The 15,353-nt window shown below is 38.7% G+C and overlaps 1 protein-coding gene across 6 annotated transcripts in view; it reads left to right on the top strand.

Annotated features, from left to right (window-relative positions):
- The window catches only part of AHCYL2 (adenosylhomocysteinase like 2), a 175,521-nt gene that overhangs the window by 121,607 nt on the left and 38,561 nt on the right, over window positions 1-15,353 (top strand). For 3 of the 6 annotated variants that reach the window (XM_067042210.1, XM_059074444.2, XM_059074445.2), the window contains 3 exons: window positions 3,112-3,220; window positions 11,466-11,609; window positions 12,050-12,150. In XM_067042210.1, the coding sequence (XP_066898311.1) occupies window positions 3,112-3,220; window positions 11,466-11,609; window positions 12,050-12,150 (354 nt within the window). Of the gene's footprint in view, window positions 1-3,108; window positions 3,221-11,465; window positions 11,610-12,049; window positions 12,151-15,353 lie in introns of all 6 variants that reach the window. The other 3 variants (XM_067042209.1, XM_059074443.2, XM_067042211.1) reach the window with 1 other exon arrangement.

Here is a 15,353-nt window from a genome sequence, read left to right as displayed (position 1 = left end):
CCGCTATAGCCACTGTTGTAAAAGGCCAGCTGCTTTTGCCCTCCTTTCCTGCTTTCGTCCCTTCTTCTGGAGTAAGGTGAGCTGCTCCTCTCCTAACAGTCGCTTTCCCTTCCTCGCCTTGATGCCTGTTGGAATTAGGCAAGTTTCTCTCAAATGGATAAGTAGGGTTCCCTTAAAGGACTCTCTGATTTCAGATAAGGTAGGAAAGTTGGAGGTAGAATCTACCAGAGTATCCCAACCTGAGGTGGGAAGATTACTGTATTACAAGTAGGAGTGAAAAATGTAATGGCACGTAACTATTAAGGGGACGTGGGCACCAGGGATGGGTTGTCAGTAAAAGATAAACATTTACTTCTTGGGGAAATTGTATAACTTTCTCTATATAAGTGATTAGCCCCTTTTTAATATTCTTCTTTCTTAAAGAAACTTGAGTTCAGTGTCTGACAAGTAAACAAGATTTAGAACCCTATGTCTCTGAGTGCAGAAAGCCTACATAGCCTAGTCTTTAGTGCCAAAAGATAGCCTAAACTCGAGAATTCCCTCACGGGACAGTGGTTAGGGCTCTGCGCTTCCACTGCAGGGAGTATGGGTTTGATCCCTGGTCGGGGAACTGAGATCCCACAAACTGCACAGTGCAGCCAGAAAAAAAAAGATATCCTAAACTTGACTTGGGTAGGAAGAAGTACTGTAAATGGAGGGGACTTTATAGAGAAGAGAGCTCAGTTTAAGGTAACTGGTTTGAAATGATGGCGCAGATAGATGGCTACATGGTTTGGTATTGTTGGGGTAAATGGGTGTGTGCCCACCCACCCCATCCTACAAATCTAGAGAGGTAGAGTGACTGGCCTGTGTGCCCACCCACCCCATCCTACAAATCTAGAGAGGTAGAGTGACTGGCCCCCTCTAGTAGTGTGTGAGTGCGAGGGGGTGGTACATAATCTAAGGCAGGGTTTGTCTGTTACTCTTTTTTAAAAGTAGGCACTACTGACATTAGTGACTCATTGTGGCCTTTGGAAAGTCAATGACTACTCCTTTTCCTAGATGGGCCTCTAAAAAAGAATAAAGACATATTATTGTCTTGAACAAGGTTGGTGAAATGGAAGCCAGGGTTTCGAGCTTGACTGCTACTCCCCTCCCCATCTTCTCACCCACCTTCTTCCCCTTCCCCACTTTTTTTTTTTTTTTGCCCTTAAAAATTCTTTTAACTGTAGACTTGGCTTATGGTTACCATATTTACTTAATATTCAATCAAGTACAGACTCTGAAGATAGAGTAAGATTAATCGTTTTGGCACATGGTTGCCTATTATGTGTCAGGCGTTTTCACCTGAGGATATAAAAGTGAATAAGATACACGGCTCCTGCCTTTATGGAGCCTAGTTTGTATAGGATACAGGTAGATAGTTGTATTCACTGTGATAAGAGAAGTACATGGAAGTTCATGTACATCCCATGGCAGTGCATAAAAGGGCACTTTATCTTTTTGGAATAAATTGCTACTTCAGTAAAACAATTTTGCCATTTTTCATTTTGGAGAATGCTTCTAATCCAAATAATTTTCATATTGCTGAAAACAATTTGCAAACTCTAAAGTACTACACAGGCTATATTTGTTGTTATAGCTATGAAAATGCTATAAATTCCCCTAGAAGGCATGCTAAGCTACTTTGATTTGGCATTGGTCCCCTTGTCTGAATACTCAAATGACTGTTACCTCTAACTGCAGGAAATGTGGCCGACAGTTGCTACTTTCATTCTGGTATGCCATATCTGTGTTCTGCCCATCAAGGAACCGTCTTTTTATCATGAAACGCAGAATCAGTTGTCAGATCTTTGATTCTTCCTGCCTCCGTGCCAATTGGATCCACATCTAAGCAATTATGCAAACATTCAATTACGGAAAAAGAAAGAAAGATATTTGTTGAATAATGATATGAGCTTTGATGTGAAGTGTTATAAAGTATCAGCTGAACTTTGAACAGTAGGAAAAAGAGACAAAATTGCAAAAATTCATGATCAGATATTGTCCAAAATGCAACCTCCAAGAGTATTGAGGTTTATACATATTCAGTCCAGTTATCCACTCCTATATCTGTTATAGTTAACAAATTATCAACCTTGTAGCTTTTAGTATTTTGTGATACCAAACATTAAAAATTATAAATTAGGGAATTCCCTCGTGGTCCAGTGGTTAGGACTCTGTGCTTTCACTGCCGTGGCCCGGGTTCATTCTCTGGTTGGGCAACTAAGATCCTGCAAGCTGCAGGGCGTGGTCAAAATTTAAAAATTGTTTTTAAATAATAGATTAATTTTTACTATACTTATTAGTACTGAAAAGCTAATTAATGCATTTTAGAAAACCTTTAAAAAGCTAGAGTGACTATCTGCAAGAGTTACAAGAACAGTGAATTTGTAGGGGTGGGAGTTGGGGAGCCAGGTATTAATCGAATCACCTGCTGTGTTTCAAGGTTTACATACATTGTTTCATATAACCCTCTCTAAAACTTTTGAAGTAAGTTCTTTCATCTTTGTTGTATTTACCAGAAGAGGAGGGTCACAAAAACATCTTGATGAACAGCATATAGCTAATGAGTGGCATAACCAGGGTTTAAATGCAGTTCCAGAAAGCTCTGTATGAATAGAAAGCTTTTTTTTTCCCCTATTATACCATACTATTTCCTGAGAATCTTAAAACCTGAAGGCAGGTCACTTTACCTTTCTGTATCTTGCAGTTTCCATCTTAGATATATGAAGATTGGAATAGATAGTGTCAAAGATTCTTTCCAGCCTTAATTTTCAGTGAAACTATAGAAAGGATTTCTGAATATGACTCGACTTTCTAAAAATTTATTTTAACCGGTACATCCCCTTCTCCCTTTGATTGCAAGAGGTATATAGTCAGAGAGTGGTTTCAGGATTTAAATTTCATAGAAACAGAGTAGGTAAAGAATGGAAAATCATTCTCTCCAAAGAGTCTTAACATTCCAAATGTGGGTTAGTGCAATCAGATCAGCTATGAGGGAAGGTAAGATCCTATAATGCAAGCCTTGAATTGCTGTCTCAAAATGGAGGTTATTTTCCTTTGTGTAACTAGAGTTCCTTTTCTTAGCAGATCCAATTTGCTGACCAGAAGCAAGAATTCAACAAACGTCCCACCAAAATTGGACGTCGCTCTCTGTCTCGCTCCATTTCTCAGTCATCTACTGACAGCTATAGCTCAGGTGAGGACTGAACCGCTATGGACCCACTTGTGGAGACTACTTAAGTATGATCAACGGACCCTCCTGTCTATCCCAGGCTAATTAAGCATGATCAAGCCTATGTTTTGGTATAAACACTTTGATTCTCAGTGGAAATTTGGACCAAAATTCTGGGTGGAATCTTTGGATTCCTGTTGGGGATTCAGAGTGGAGCTTAATAGAGGCTTCCTCTTCCAATAAAGGCAGAAGAGAGTGATTAAGGAAACTGAGCTCTGACTTATTCAGAGGGTGAGAGTATGTTGCTCACTGATGACCTTCACTGAGCGGCATGTATGAAGACTTGTGTTTTTTCCATTCTTTGAAAATAAAAGAGGGGTTCCTCATACAGCCATCTGAGAAACCTTAATTGCCCCCGAGAAACAGTGAAATCATTGTAGCTAGTTCAAGTGAGCCCTTTGCCTTCTTTTCTAAGCTGTGACATTGTATTGTCTGTTACTCCTTCCTTCCTGGCAGTGGCATTAATTCCAATATATGGGCCCTGGGCTTGAGTTCTCATTTAATGCCAGATGAATATTAACATGTGAGACCTTTTGTCAGCATAGACCATTTGTTTTTTGTTTGTTTGTTTTGTTTTTTTTGTTTGTTTGTTTGTTTGTAATTTATTTATTTACTTTTGGCTGTGTTGGGTCTTCGTTTCTGTGCCAGGGCTTTCTCCAGTTGCGGCGAGCGGGGGCCACTCTTCATCGCGGTGCGCGGGCCTCTCACTGTCACGGCCTCTCCCTTTGTGGAGCACAGGCTCCAGACGCGCAGGCTCAGTAGTTGTGGCTCACGGGCTTAGTTGCTCCACGGCATGTGGGATCTTCCCAGACCAGAGCTCGAACCCGTGTCCCCTGCATTGGCAGGCAGATTCTTAACCACTGCGCCACCAGGGAGGCCCTGTTTTGTTTTTTTAACATCTTTATTGGAGTATAATTGCTTTACAATGTTGTGTTAGTTTCTGCTGTATAACAAAGTGAATCAGCTATATGCATACGTATATCCCCATATCCCCTCCCTCTTGCGTCTCCTTCCCACCCTCCCTATCCCACCCCTTTAGGTGGCCACAAAGCACCGAGTTGATCTCCCTGTGCTATGCAGCTGCTTCCCACTAGCTATTGACCATTTGTTCAACAGTGCCGAGTATATGTCTGATCTAATATGGAGCTATTTTATTTTCCTCTTATGTAGGAATGTGGTAGGAAGCTGAGTGTTTATCCTAGTTACCTCTTCACATTATAAATAGAACATTCATTAGAAAATTTTCATCCTGACCTGAAATTTTGTTTTTCACACAAATAGGAAAGTAGTGTTTGTTATGTAAAGTTGAAGAAAGCTTGTTTGAGACACTGTAACTTTTAGATTGGGTAGATTGTTATTTACACTTTTTACATTTCTTGTTTTACATTTCCCCCACAATCACATAATGTAAATCCCTAGGGATTTTTGTCTAAAGATAAAGAATTTTGTACTTATCTTATTCTGCTAAAATAACCAGCAGAATAATAAATAATTAAATTAAATAAATAACTTTCAATAACTGTTGAAAATTCATGAACCAGTTACTATAACTCTGGAAAGTATAATAGTTGTGCAAATGTGAATTGTAAAAGAGTGTGTACATTTTAGACTCTTGAGTTTGTGCATGTTATCTAAAGATTGATAACTAAATAATAATAGTACTAAAATTTAACTTCAGCTCAATCTCCTCCCTACACACTGGATCCACATTTCCAACTATGTTCCTGCAGAGAAAACCAATGCCTGCCTTCCCACAGAAGTCCCCTATGCAGGGAGGGTACTTACAAAATATCAATTTACCCAGAAGAGTGGGTTTGACACCTTTCTTTTTTAAGTGAACAAGTAGTTCCCTGGTATAGCTCATTGATGAGTGATAGTGACTGATGTCACCACCCTGTATAGATTGGACCTTTTAGGTTGAACTATGTGAAATTGCCATTTCTATAGTAAAAAAAATTATCAACCTTATATATCCATTTAAGGGTACTAAGTTCGGGAGTGTGGAGTCAAAACATCCTGGACTTGGAAAATAACTTAAAGATCAATTATTCAGCTTCCCATTGGATGCTGGAATTGCCTTGATGGCATCCCTGACAAATGGCCATCTGACCTCTTTGGGAGCATTTTGGATCATAGGGTGATCCTTGCTTGATCTAGTAATTTAGCTCCCAATAAGCTCTTATACAATCCCTAAAATTTAAAGATTTTATTTAGAGATGAAAATCACCATATTTGGCTGCCTGATTTGGAGGGCATCCCACTGTCCTGGTTAACCTCATCTGGATATATTCCAGATTGTGTCCTTTTAAAAATATTATGCCTGTGAATATTATATTCTAGGTATGGTCCAAAATAATCTATAGTAGGTATTATTTCCATAAACTCAGTGCTTTTCAAATGAAACCTAAGATTATGTTTGCAGCTGTGTCACACACACTGTTACCTTCTCTTGTTTCCACATGAGCAATTGTCAAAACCTTTTAAACAGACTGTGAATGGAGATGCCTACTGCCTATAGTCTTGGACTGGGAGTTAGGAGAGACCTAGTTGCTAGGCTTTGATCAGTGTATGATTTGTTGTGTGATCCTGGAAAACTCTAACAGCCTGAAATGCTCATAACAGAGGCAATGGGAAAGTTATATGAGGTAACAGAAAAACCTCCATACTCATCAAATGAAAAGCCAGGAATAACAGAATTACAGCTTTCTAAATATGAGAAGATATGCAAATGCATGTCAGTAAAAACTTGGAACCCATTTTCAGCATATGTTATATTTTAATTGACTATAGAAATTAACATTGTTAGAGCCCCAAAGACTGATCCTCGGACTTCTTCCCTTCTGTGTTTATCTCTTCCCAAGGGAACTCATTCAATCTCATAGTTTTAAATACCATATATTGGTGTTTGATTCTCAAATTTATCTCTAGCCCAAATCTTTCCTCTGCACACTAGCCCCAGATATTCAACTACCTGCTCGGTCCTGATGTTTTATAGGCATCTCAGCCCTCCCATGTCTTAAAAACTGAATTGCTGAGTTCCAGCCTTGCCCCTCTTCAGTCTATTCTCAATGCTGCAGCCAGATTCATTTTTTAAAATAAGTCAGATCGTATCACTTCTTAGCTCCAAACCCTCCAGTGGCTTCCCAGTCTCGCTCTGAGTAAGAGCTAAAGTTCTCACAATGGCCTACTAGACCCTATACCATCCACCCTCACATTATATTTCTAATCACATCTCTATTTCCCAAACTTTCCTCCTCCCCTGGCTATTTTGTTCACTCCAGTCGTGCTATCCTACTAACTGTTATTTTGAAACATGCCATGCATTCTCCTGCCTTAAGGCCTTTGCACTTGCTATTTCCTCTGCCTGGAATGCTCTAGGTTACCCTCACTGGGTATCTTGCCTCCTTAGGTTCTTAACCAAAGATCACCTTCTCGCTGAGACCTATCCTCTTTTAAAATTGTACAGACACCCCACACCTATCAAATTTTCCTCCTTTATTTTTCTCCATAGCACTTATTATCATATAACATATAATTTATTGTTGTCTTTCTTCCCTTACTTGAATATGAGATCCATGAGAGCAGAGATTTTTATCTCTTTGGTATTGCTCTATTCCCACTACTTAGAACTGTGTTTGACACATAAGAGGTGCTCAATAAATACATATTGGGGAAAGGTGTCCAGAGACATTCTTATTATATGACTTTACACCCCTGTAAAGGAGTATACACCTCTGATACACTCTCTGTATGTGAAGAGTTAGAAGGTTTATGACATTTCAAAAAAAGATACCTTCCTGTCCAAAGTGCTTGTTTCGCTGAAGATACTTAGAGTCTTACTTAGGCTGTTGCGTACTCTCCCTTCCTAATGATCCTAATACTAAGTTTTGCCATGCTTTTATTTAGGAACCTCTTCTGGCCTTTTCAACCAGGTTCCTCCTGGGAATCACAGAACACAGAAAAGGATGGTTCTTCAAAGGATGGATCATAACTAGTACCCTGCTAGAAGCAGAGGAGAGACGTTAATTCATATATTCAGTGGATGCTTCAAGACATTAGGGCTTAATTCTAGTGGAACCCAGACTGAAAGGGGCTACATCAATCCTTGAAATTATTTTATAAAAAACAAACTTCTAAAAACTCTTTCTCTAAGCACAATACCCTTAAAAACAAATGAATAGAAGAGACTTTTCTTCAAAGTCAGATCATTCTCAGTGATATATTTCTGAAAAAGCTGTCATTGCAGTGAGTTAATTGGTTAAGGATAAGGAAAGAGGACTAAAGTTCCTTAGTTCATAATTGGCTCTTCTAAAGCTTGAAGTATTTTCAGATTTTTCCAAATAACAAAGTTTTGTTTGTCTATATTTTGGTTGCTAACATAGCTTTTCACATATTTCTAGAGTGTTATCAATGAAATCTGCTGCACATTAACACACAGGTCATTACTGTTATTCCATTACCAAATGAATAGATTGGGTCCAAGGGGAATTGCCTGACTTAAAATAGTCTAATAGGACTAATTGAGCCAGAGGTCTGACAGCTTCCTCCCCTAGCAATAACCCACAATATCACAGCTGCTAGGAGGTAAGGCTTAATCAGGCTTGAGCCATAGAACAAATGTATGCCACTTCCATGGAGTAGATTGTGGATTAGTGATTCACCAAATTATGTTTTGATTCTGAGATACCATGAAACAAGAGAACAGGGCTTCCCTGGTGGCGCAGTGGTTGAGAGCCCGCCTGCCGATGCAAGGGGCACAGGTTCGTGCCCCGGTCCGGGAAGATCCCACGTACCGCGGAGCGGCTGGGCCCGTGAGCCGTGGCCGCTGAGCCTGCGCGTCCGGAGCCTGTGCTCCGCAACGGGAGAGGCCACAACAGTGAGAGGCCCGCGTACCGCAAAAAAAAAAAAAAACCAAAAAAAAAAAAGAAACAAGAGAACATCCCATGATAGAGTTATTTTGTACTTTGTATTACTTTTCTACCTAGAAATTGAACCCTTTTTTTGTGATTATCTCATTTATTCATAAGATTTTTCTGGTGGGAGTTAGGGGAAAGGGAGAGCATGGGGAGAGAGAGGATCTATTATACTCCCTATTTTATGGTTGGATAAATTGAAAATTGGTCACTTAACCAATCAGAGGTGAAGTTAGAGCTAAGGTCTCAGACCTGTACTTCAGTAAGTGATTGTCTTGATTATCGGTTGTTCATTTTTGACTAAATTATGACTCTGGTCTTCAGAATGTGCTGACAATTACAAACACTTTAGAAACTGTTCAAGCATGTGTGTGTGTGTGTGTGTGTGTGTGTGTGTGTGTGTGTGTGTGTTGGGTTTCTCTAAATTTTCCTAGGAAGAATTTTTAATTCTATCTCAACTATTTTCATGAATATGCTACTTTAAATATAGTGGCAGAAATGAGTTATGGATTTAAAAAAATGTTATGTTAGTTCAGGAATAATCTTTCCACTGTGTTTGCAACAATAACATTCTCTTGGTCTAAGTGTGTCAGCCATTTTGCATTCACATATTAGTACAGTCTAGACAACTGATACTTTTGGATCTCACTTGATAACAGGTCTGTATAAAGGGCTCTTTGAAAACAAATCCATTTTGGCTCAAAGAAAAAGATTGGTTGAACTAACTATAACCAGTTGACTACTGTTAAGAAAAGAAGATACTGTTCTTTCCCTTTAGAAAAGGGAAGTAGTATAAATAATTTTTCTCTTTGAGTTGGAAGAAAACCAAAAATTTGAGTACTTCTCTTAAGGAGAATTTTAGGGGGTTTTGTTGTTGTTTGGTTGGCTTTTTTCCCCTGACTCGTCCTTAAAAGCCGAAGAGGCATAGGGAGAGGAGAGCTATTCTGGGTAGAGTTAGGACTCCAGTCTCAACCTTTTTCATCACTGCCAGCCAACCACCTGCTGCTTGGGTAGATTAATAGATGACGGAGGTAGAGAAAAAAAGAAACTGCTAAATAATATTGTATGTATGTCATTCCTTTCCCATTCAAAATCCTAAAGCTAAGTAAGAACCCTTAAAGATGTTATATTTGGTATTGAATTAAAAATATGTACAAAAACCAGTAATAATAACAGGTATCATTTACTGAGTGCTTAATTACTTTATGCCAGCATTGCACTAAGCACTTTACGTACATTATTTTATTTAATCTTCTCAGCAACTTGATTCTGACAAATCATGTCTGCATATTATATAGTCTGCTTCATAGCACATATTACAACCATATGGAAAGAAAAACTCTAAATAATTAATTCTGTAATTAGTTATTTCATGTCTGACTCCCCTACTAGACTGAAAATCCCATGAAGACAAAGACAATCGATATCCGTCCTGTATCCCCAGCACTTAGACTGTGCCTGGTACATAGTAGATGCACAATAAAAATTCATTGAATGAACAGCTGAATGTGTGAATGACTGAATACATGAATGAATTAACAACCCTGTGAAAAAGGTTCTGGTATCACCTCTACTTTATACCCAGAAGCAGAGACTGAGACTTCAACCAAAATCTCTCTGACTCCAGAACACTTAACCATTGTATTTAAATGGCCATTAGGGAGCATAAAAATCATCATGGCTCTGGAAAAGGATTTGAAATTTCAGGATACTCTGAATGTGAAGACTTTCTTCAAAAGCAACTTTTCTATAAATTTGGATCAGGATTAGGATGGCTGTTATCTTTCTTCTCTCAGGTGATAGAAGAATGGTTCCCCTGAGCCTCCAACTCATAAGCCATTTCTGAGTATTGATTGGTGAAACAGGTGACTGCCCAGGAAACTGTTTCTGGGCTCTGTTGCCAAAGGTACTTTGAGCTCTCACTCACCCTAGGAGGGAGAACCATAGACTTTTTGTACAGATTATCTCCTTTCAAGAACAAAAGTCCCTTTGGGGATTTATTAATTCCCCCACCTCCCCTGGTGCTCATGTTCTTTCTTGTTGCCTCGTGTTAGGACTTTGCTCTAGGGCAGTTTTCCAGCTCCAAGAGAGACACTCGGGCCCCTGCTGCCCAAACATTTTGTAGCACCATGCTTGATTAACTGGGCAAGGTCAGACTTGCCTTTTACAGCCCTCCCAGAGATAGACCCTTTGCTAAGAAATCCCAGAAATGCCTTAATTCTCTGGATATAAGTAGATCAGGAGACCCTAGGAGCTCTGAGCTTTTGCAGCTTTCTCCCTTTAAAAGTGATGGAAATACTTCTTATCTCATTGAGAAATATATAATGCTTTATAGACAGTGCTTCATGTCCCCAACCTTCCTCCCCACAAAACCTTGAGGACTGCTTAGGAAGAAACTATCCTCAGGAACTTAAACATAAATCAAAGAAAGAGATTACTGCAATGATTAGCAACTACAGAATTATATGAAGGCTAAAAGGACCTCAGTCAAACATGGGAATGGCAGCAGCAGTAGCTGCCTATTAGCCACAATCAAAAGTCTTAGACCTTCCACCCTCTAGTGTATGTTGCTAAATGGATTGATTAGTCATCAGAGCATTTAATTATACTGAAAGATGATTTATCTGCTTCTTTGGGAATCTCAAATGCCTAATGCAGGACCCACTGAGGCCAGCAAGAAGGGAGAGCACACTGAATGCTTCATTGTCAATGTCTAATTGGGTCTGCAGGCATAGTTCAGCCTCATCAGAGCCAGTCTGAAAAAAGAAAGCTCTGTTTTGTCAGACAAACACTTTTTGTGTGGTTCTTAATTACTTTCCCATGGGTTCCTTGTTTTCTAGGTCTTATCTGTTCAGTGACTGTACTGAAACACAAATTATATCAGGTGTTTAAGCAGCAAGCAGAGAAGGGTGGCTAGGATCCCAGAAACCCATAGGTTAATCACCATGATCATGCATTAAGAACTTGAACCTATTGCTACCATGGTATAACCTCTCTCTTTTTTCATTTTCAAGGACTTCTGCGTGTTCTGAAGATAAAGTTAGCCTTAGATTCCAAGTTATGCTACCCAGGGAGAATGTCTTTGGCAATGTCTCTCAGCTTCCTCTTTCTGGCCTGTGGATAGCACTTTCCATGAATGATGATTGAGACAGCTCCTTGGCGCCACTTAGGTGCTTACCAAATGTGTAAATTTACAAGGTGCTGGATTACTAGAAAAGCCTCAGTTTACTCCATGGTTTGGAGTTTTAGAGGAAGCCATTTTTTTCCCATAAAGGTATTTTATCCTGTCATTCCAGCTGCTTCATATACAGATAGCTCTGATGATGAGACATCTCCCAGGGACAAGCAGCAAAAGAACTCTAAGGGAAGCAGTGACTTCTGTGTCAAGAACATCAAACAGGCGGAGTTTGGACGAAGAGAAATTGAAATTGCTGAACAAGGTAAAGAAAGTAAACACCTTTTCCTCTCAAGCTGCCAGTGTCTTTTTGTCCATGTTAATTCCTTTTTACATCCTGGGGTCTAGTAGTTTGTGAAATTTCAGTGTGATTTTGAAGAATACTTATAACAAAAGAAATAGGGGTTCAGGAAACACTGTGGGGAGGGAGGAAACTCTAGAGGGTCTAGAAGGAATAAGGAAGAGGGGGAGAGAGACTAGATAAGGGGGACTGGGATATAGGGAATTAAACATTGGACCATTTACCTCTAGAAGTCTCTTATAACAGAAAAATCAAGTTTAATGTTTTGATCCCTTGAGAAACCTTAATCTAACAGAGAACCTGATTGGGGAAGGATCTTATCTTAAGAGAGTACATTTTTCTGTTATTCTTTACCTCTCATCCCTCCTCTCTAAAATTGCTGCGTATGTATTGGGCCTTTTCAGAAATGCCGGCACTGATGGCTTTGAGGAAGAGAGCTCAAGGAGAGAAACCTTTGGCCGGAGCCAAAATTGTGGGTTGCACACACATCACTGCTCAGACTGCTGTGAGTCCTTTTCCTTTCTCCACATAACAATAGTTAATAACAGCCACCAGCTATTAAGGGCTGGCACCATGCCAAGCACTAGTTCAGAGCTTAATAGGTGCTCGTTAACCCTCATAATGGCCATGTAAAAGCACATATTCCTGTTTCCATTTTATAAACGAGGAAGCTGAAGCTCACGGAGTTTAAGTAATTTGTCCAAGGTTATACAGCTAGTAAACCACAGAATCGAGATTTAAACTTCAATATATCTGATTCCCAAGCTTATTCTTTCTCCAGTCTTCTCCACTGCTTCCCCTTATCTTCCCTTCCAGTGTCATTTCTACACAGCACCTCTGTGTTAGGCTGCTGTCAGCTGCAAATAAGAGAAAACCTGATTCAACCTGGATTGTACATAAGGGAATTCATGACATTACATAGCTAGAAGTCCGGAGGTAAGGTGGACTTCAGATGAAGGCTCTCAGGGCTCAGTTTCATCTATCTGTGATTCTCTTGGAGCTGCCTCCTCTCTGTGCTTATTTCATCCTCAGGCTGATAGCAAGATGGTTACAGCTCTTTAAGCCATCCCAGACTGACATGAAGAGGAAGAAGGACCATTTCTTCCTCTCTCCCAAGAGCAAGGAAACCTTTCCCATAAGTCCTCCAGAGTACTCTGTCATGTCACTGAGCAGAACTGGATCACATGCTCATGCCCTACCAATCCTGGCAAAGGAACTGGTGTTACCATGATTGCTTGAGATCTGTAATTTTCACCCTTCTCAGATTCACTGACCCCTTTTGATTAAAAAATATGTTTTGCAATGGCCCGGTATTTTCTTGAAATGAAATTCAGATATAGCATAGCTAGATACATATAATTTTTTTAAAATATATGTAAAATATTACTGAAATATGAAGGAAGAATAAAAGGAAAGCAATTTATAATAAAATAATGTGCATTTCAATATGTAAGTACTTGGGTACAAGTAGAGTTGAATAGTCAGATATTTGTACTTATTTGTAACATTATTTGAATGTGAGTGCTACAAATTTATATACATAGAAATGTGTTACTGGTTCCAGAGCACCAGAGAAATATTGCCAAATTATATCATTTTCTGAAATTATAAACCACTTTTTGTAAATTTCTGAATAACAACAATATCAAAAATATGAGTTTTCTCTTGGTTTATACACTTATTGCATTCTTGGAAAAACTATTATTGTTTTGTATTAAAGCTACGACAATACCTTTGTTGATATGTAAAGTGGAATAAAGTTCTAAACTCAGATAATTATAAATAGATTTCTCACTCATGTGAACTTTTCATTGGAACACTTGAAAATTGTACCAGGTATGGCATGGTTTTTTTGTTCTAGGAGACTGTCTTACACTTTCGAAATGTCAAGATCCCTGGCCCTACCCACTAAGTGCTAGTAACACTCCCCTACCAATTACCGTGACAACCAAAAATGCCCCCACGGTTTTCCAAAGTTCCTCTGCTGAGAACCACTGACTTAGAGTCGTCATCATCAAAGATGTGATATATATTAAGTTGCCAACCGTAATGAGACCACTACAGAAAATCATTGTATTAAGAAATTGTCTGGACTCTTTTATGGGATTTATAAGATCCAGGTCATTTGTATGACTAGATCTCTTCCAAAAGATTGTCTCGTAAGCACAACACTATGTGGCCACATTCCTTTTTCAGAATAGCAGAGATTCCTCAAGACACAGCTACTGTTAGCATCTTCCCTGTGAGACTTTTCTGGGTTATGTGTTCTCTGAGGAAAAGGATACCTTGGTACCCCAAAATTAGTATAATAAATTGAAAAGCTATCACTTTTTGGAGCTATAGACTAATGAATCAAGGCAGAAACACTCTTGGAACCTTTTTTGGGCTTCCCCAGTCAGGGACATGAGACTTAAGTGTGGTGGCTTAAAATAGTTAGTGCTTCTGTACTGTCTCATGTTGCTAAATTACATCTAGTTTCTTTTTTACCCCCTGGCTCATAAACATTACCACTCTTCAAGGTTACTTTCTTTTTTTTCCTGAATGGAGTAATCAAAATTAGTTTACCAATTTTAATATTTTTTTATTGTTCCCTCCCCACATTTTTCTGTTTCCTTTAAAAAAAATTACAAAGGAATTTTGCTTTGTTTTTTTAATCTCTATTTTATTTTTCTGATTACAAAAGTAATTCATGTTCATTTTATAATATTCAAGCATTACCACAATCTGTAATGTAGAAAGACAAAGTCTGCTATAATCCCATGCTCCAGAAATAACTATCATAGTTAACAGTTTCCTGTCCATGTTTCTAATAGACTTGGATCTAAATATTTATATTTTTTAGGTGTGTTTCCATAGTTCCTTCCAACCAGATTCATTAGCTACTCTCTCTAAACAGTAATGATTTAAAGTCGAGTTAAACCAGCTTCTGAGCTCTGTCCTCCTCCCACTTATACCTGCCTTCACTTCTGCTTGAGCCCTAATAGCGAGCAGTCTGGACTCATAGTTCTTTAAATAGTTCTTATATTCTTGGTCCCAGTCACTTTTCTAGTTAATTTATATTGCTTTTTAGGTAAGTCTCAGTATCATTCTCTTGTTTGGCACGTTGAGGAATCCTAGTTTTAGAAATTCAAAAATTCTTTAAGGTGAAAATTAAAACAGGATAGAAAAAAATTGGATTGGATATTGAAAGGTAAAGAAATTAAGATATAAGAGTAGTTCTGCTGTGGCCTTAGATGAATTATATGAGAGAGTTAGCCTAGTGGAGTTGTTTGCACGTATTTTTTTTAATTAGAGCATATTTTTAATTAGAATTTTTATTTTGTATATAAATATTAGAAAATACAAATTTTTTAAATGAAAATTATCAGTACCCAAAGTTAAGCACTGTCAGGAAATTTTAAAACAAAATTTTTCACCAAAGATTTATCCTTGTTAAAAGAGCTCTTAATCGAAGCAGTAGGGTGGTACCTTACCTTCTTTTTTTAAAAAATATTTATTCATTTTTTTATTTGGCTGCATTGGGTCTTAGTTTTAGTATGCAGGATCTTCCTTGCAGTGTGCGGGATCTTTAGTTGCGGCATGTGGGATCTTTTTAGTGGTGGCATGTGGGATCTAGTTCCCTGACTGGAGATTGAACCTGGGCCCCCTGCATTGGGAATGCAGAGTCTTAACCATTGGACCACCAGGGAAGTCCCTATACTACCTTCT

The sequence above is a fragment of the Kogia breviceps genome, chromosome 9 (genome assembly GCF_026419965.1).
Source record: "Kogia breviceps isolate mKogBre1 chromosome 9, mKogBre1 haplotype 1, whole genome shotgun sequence".
Taxonomy (NCBI): domain Eukaryota; kingdom Metazoa; phylum Chordata; class Mammalia; order Artiodactyla; family Physeteridae; genus Kogia; species Kogia breviceps.
The sequence above is the reverse complement of the archived record's forward strand: the minus strand, read 5'-3'. Positions and strand labels throughout refer to the sequence as shown.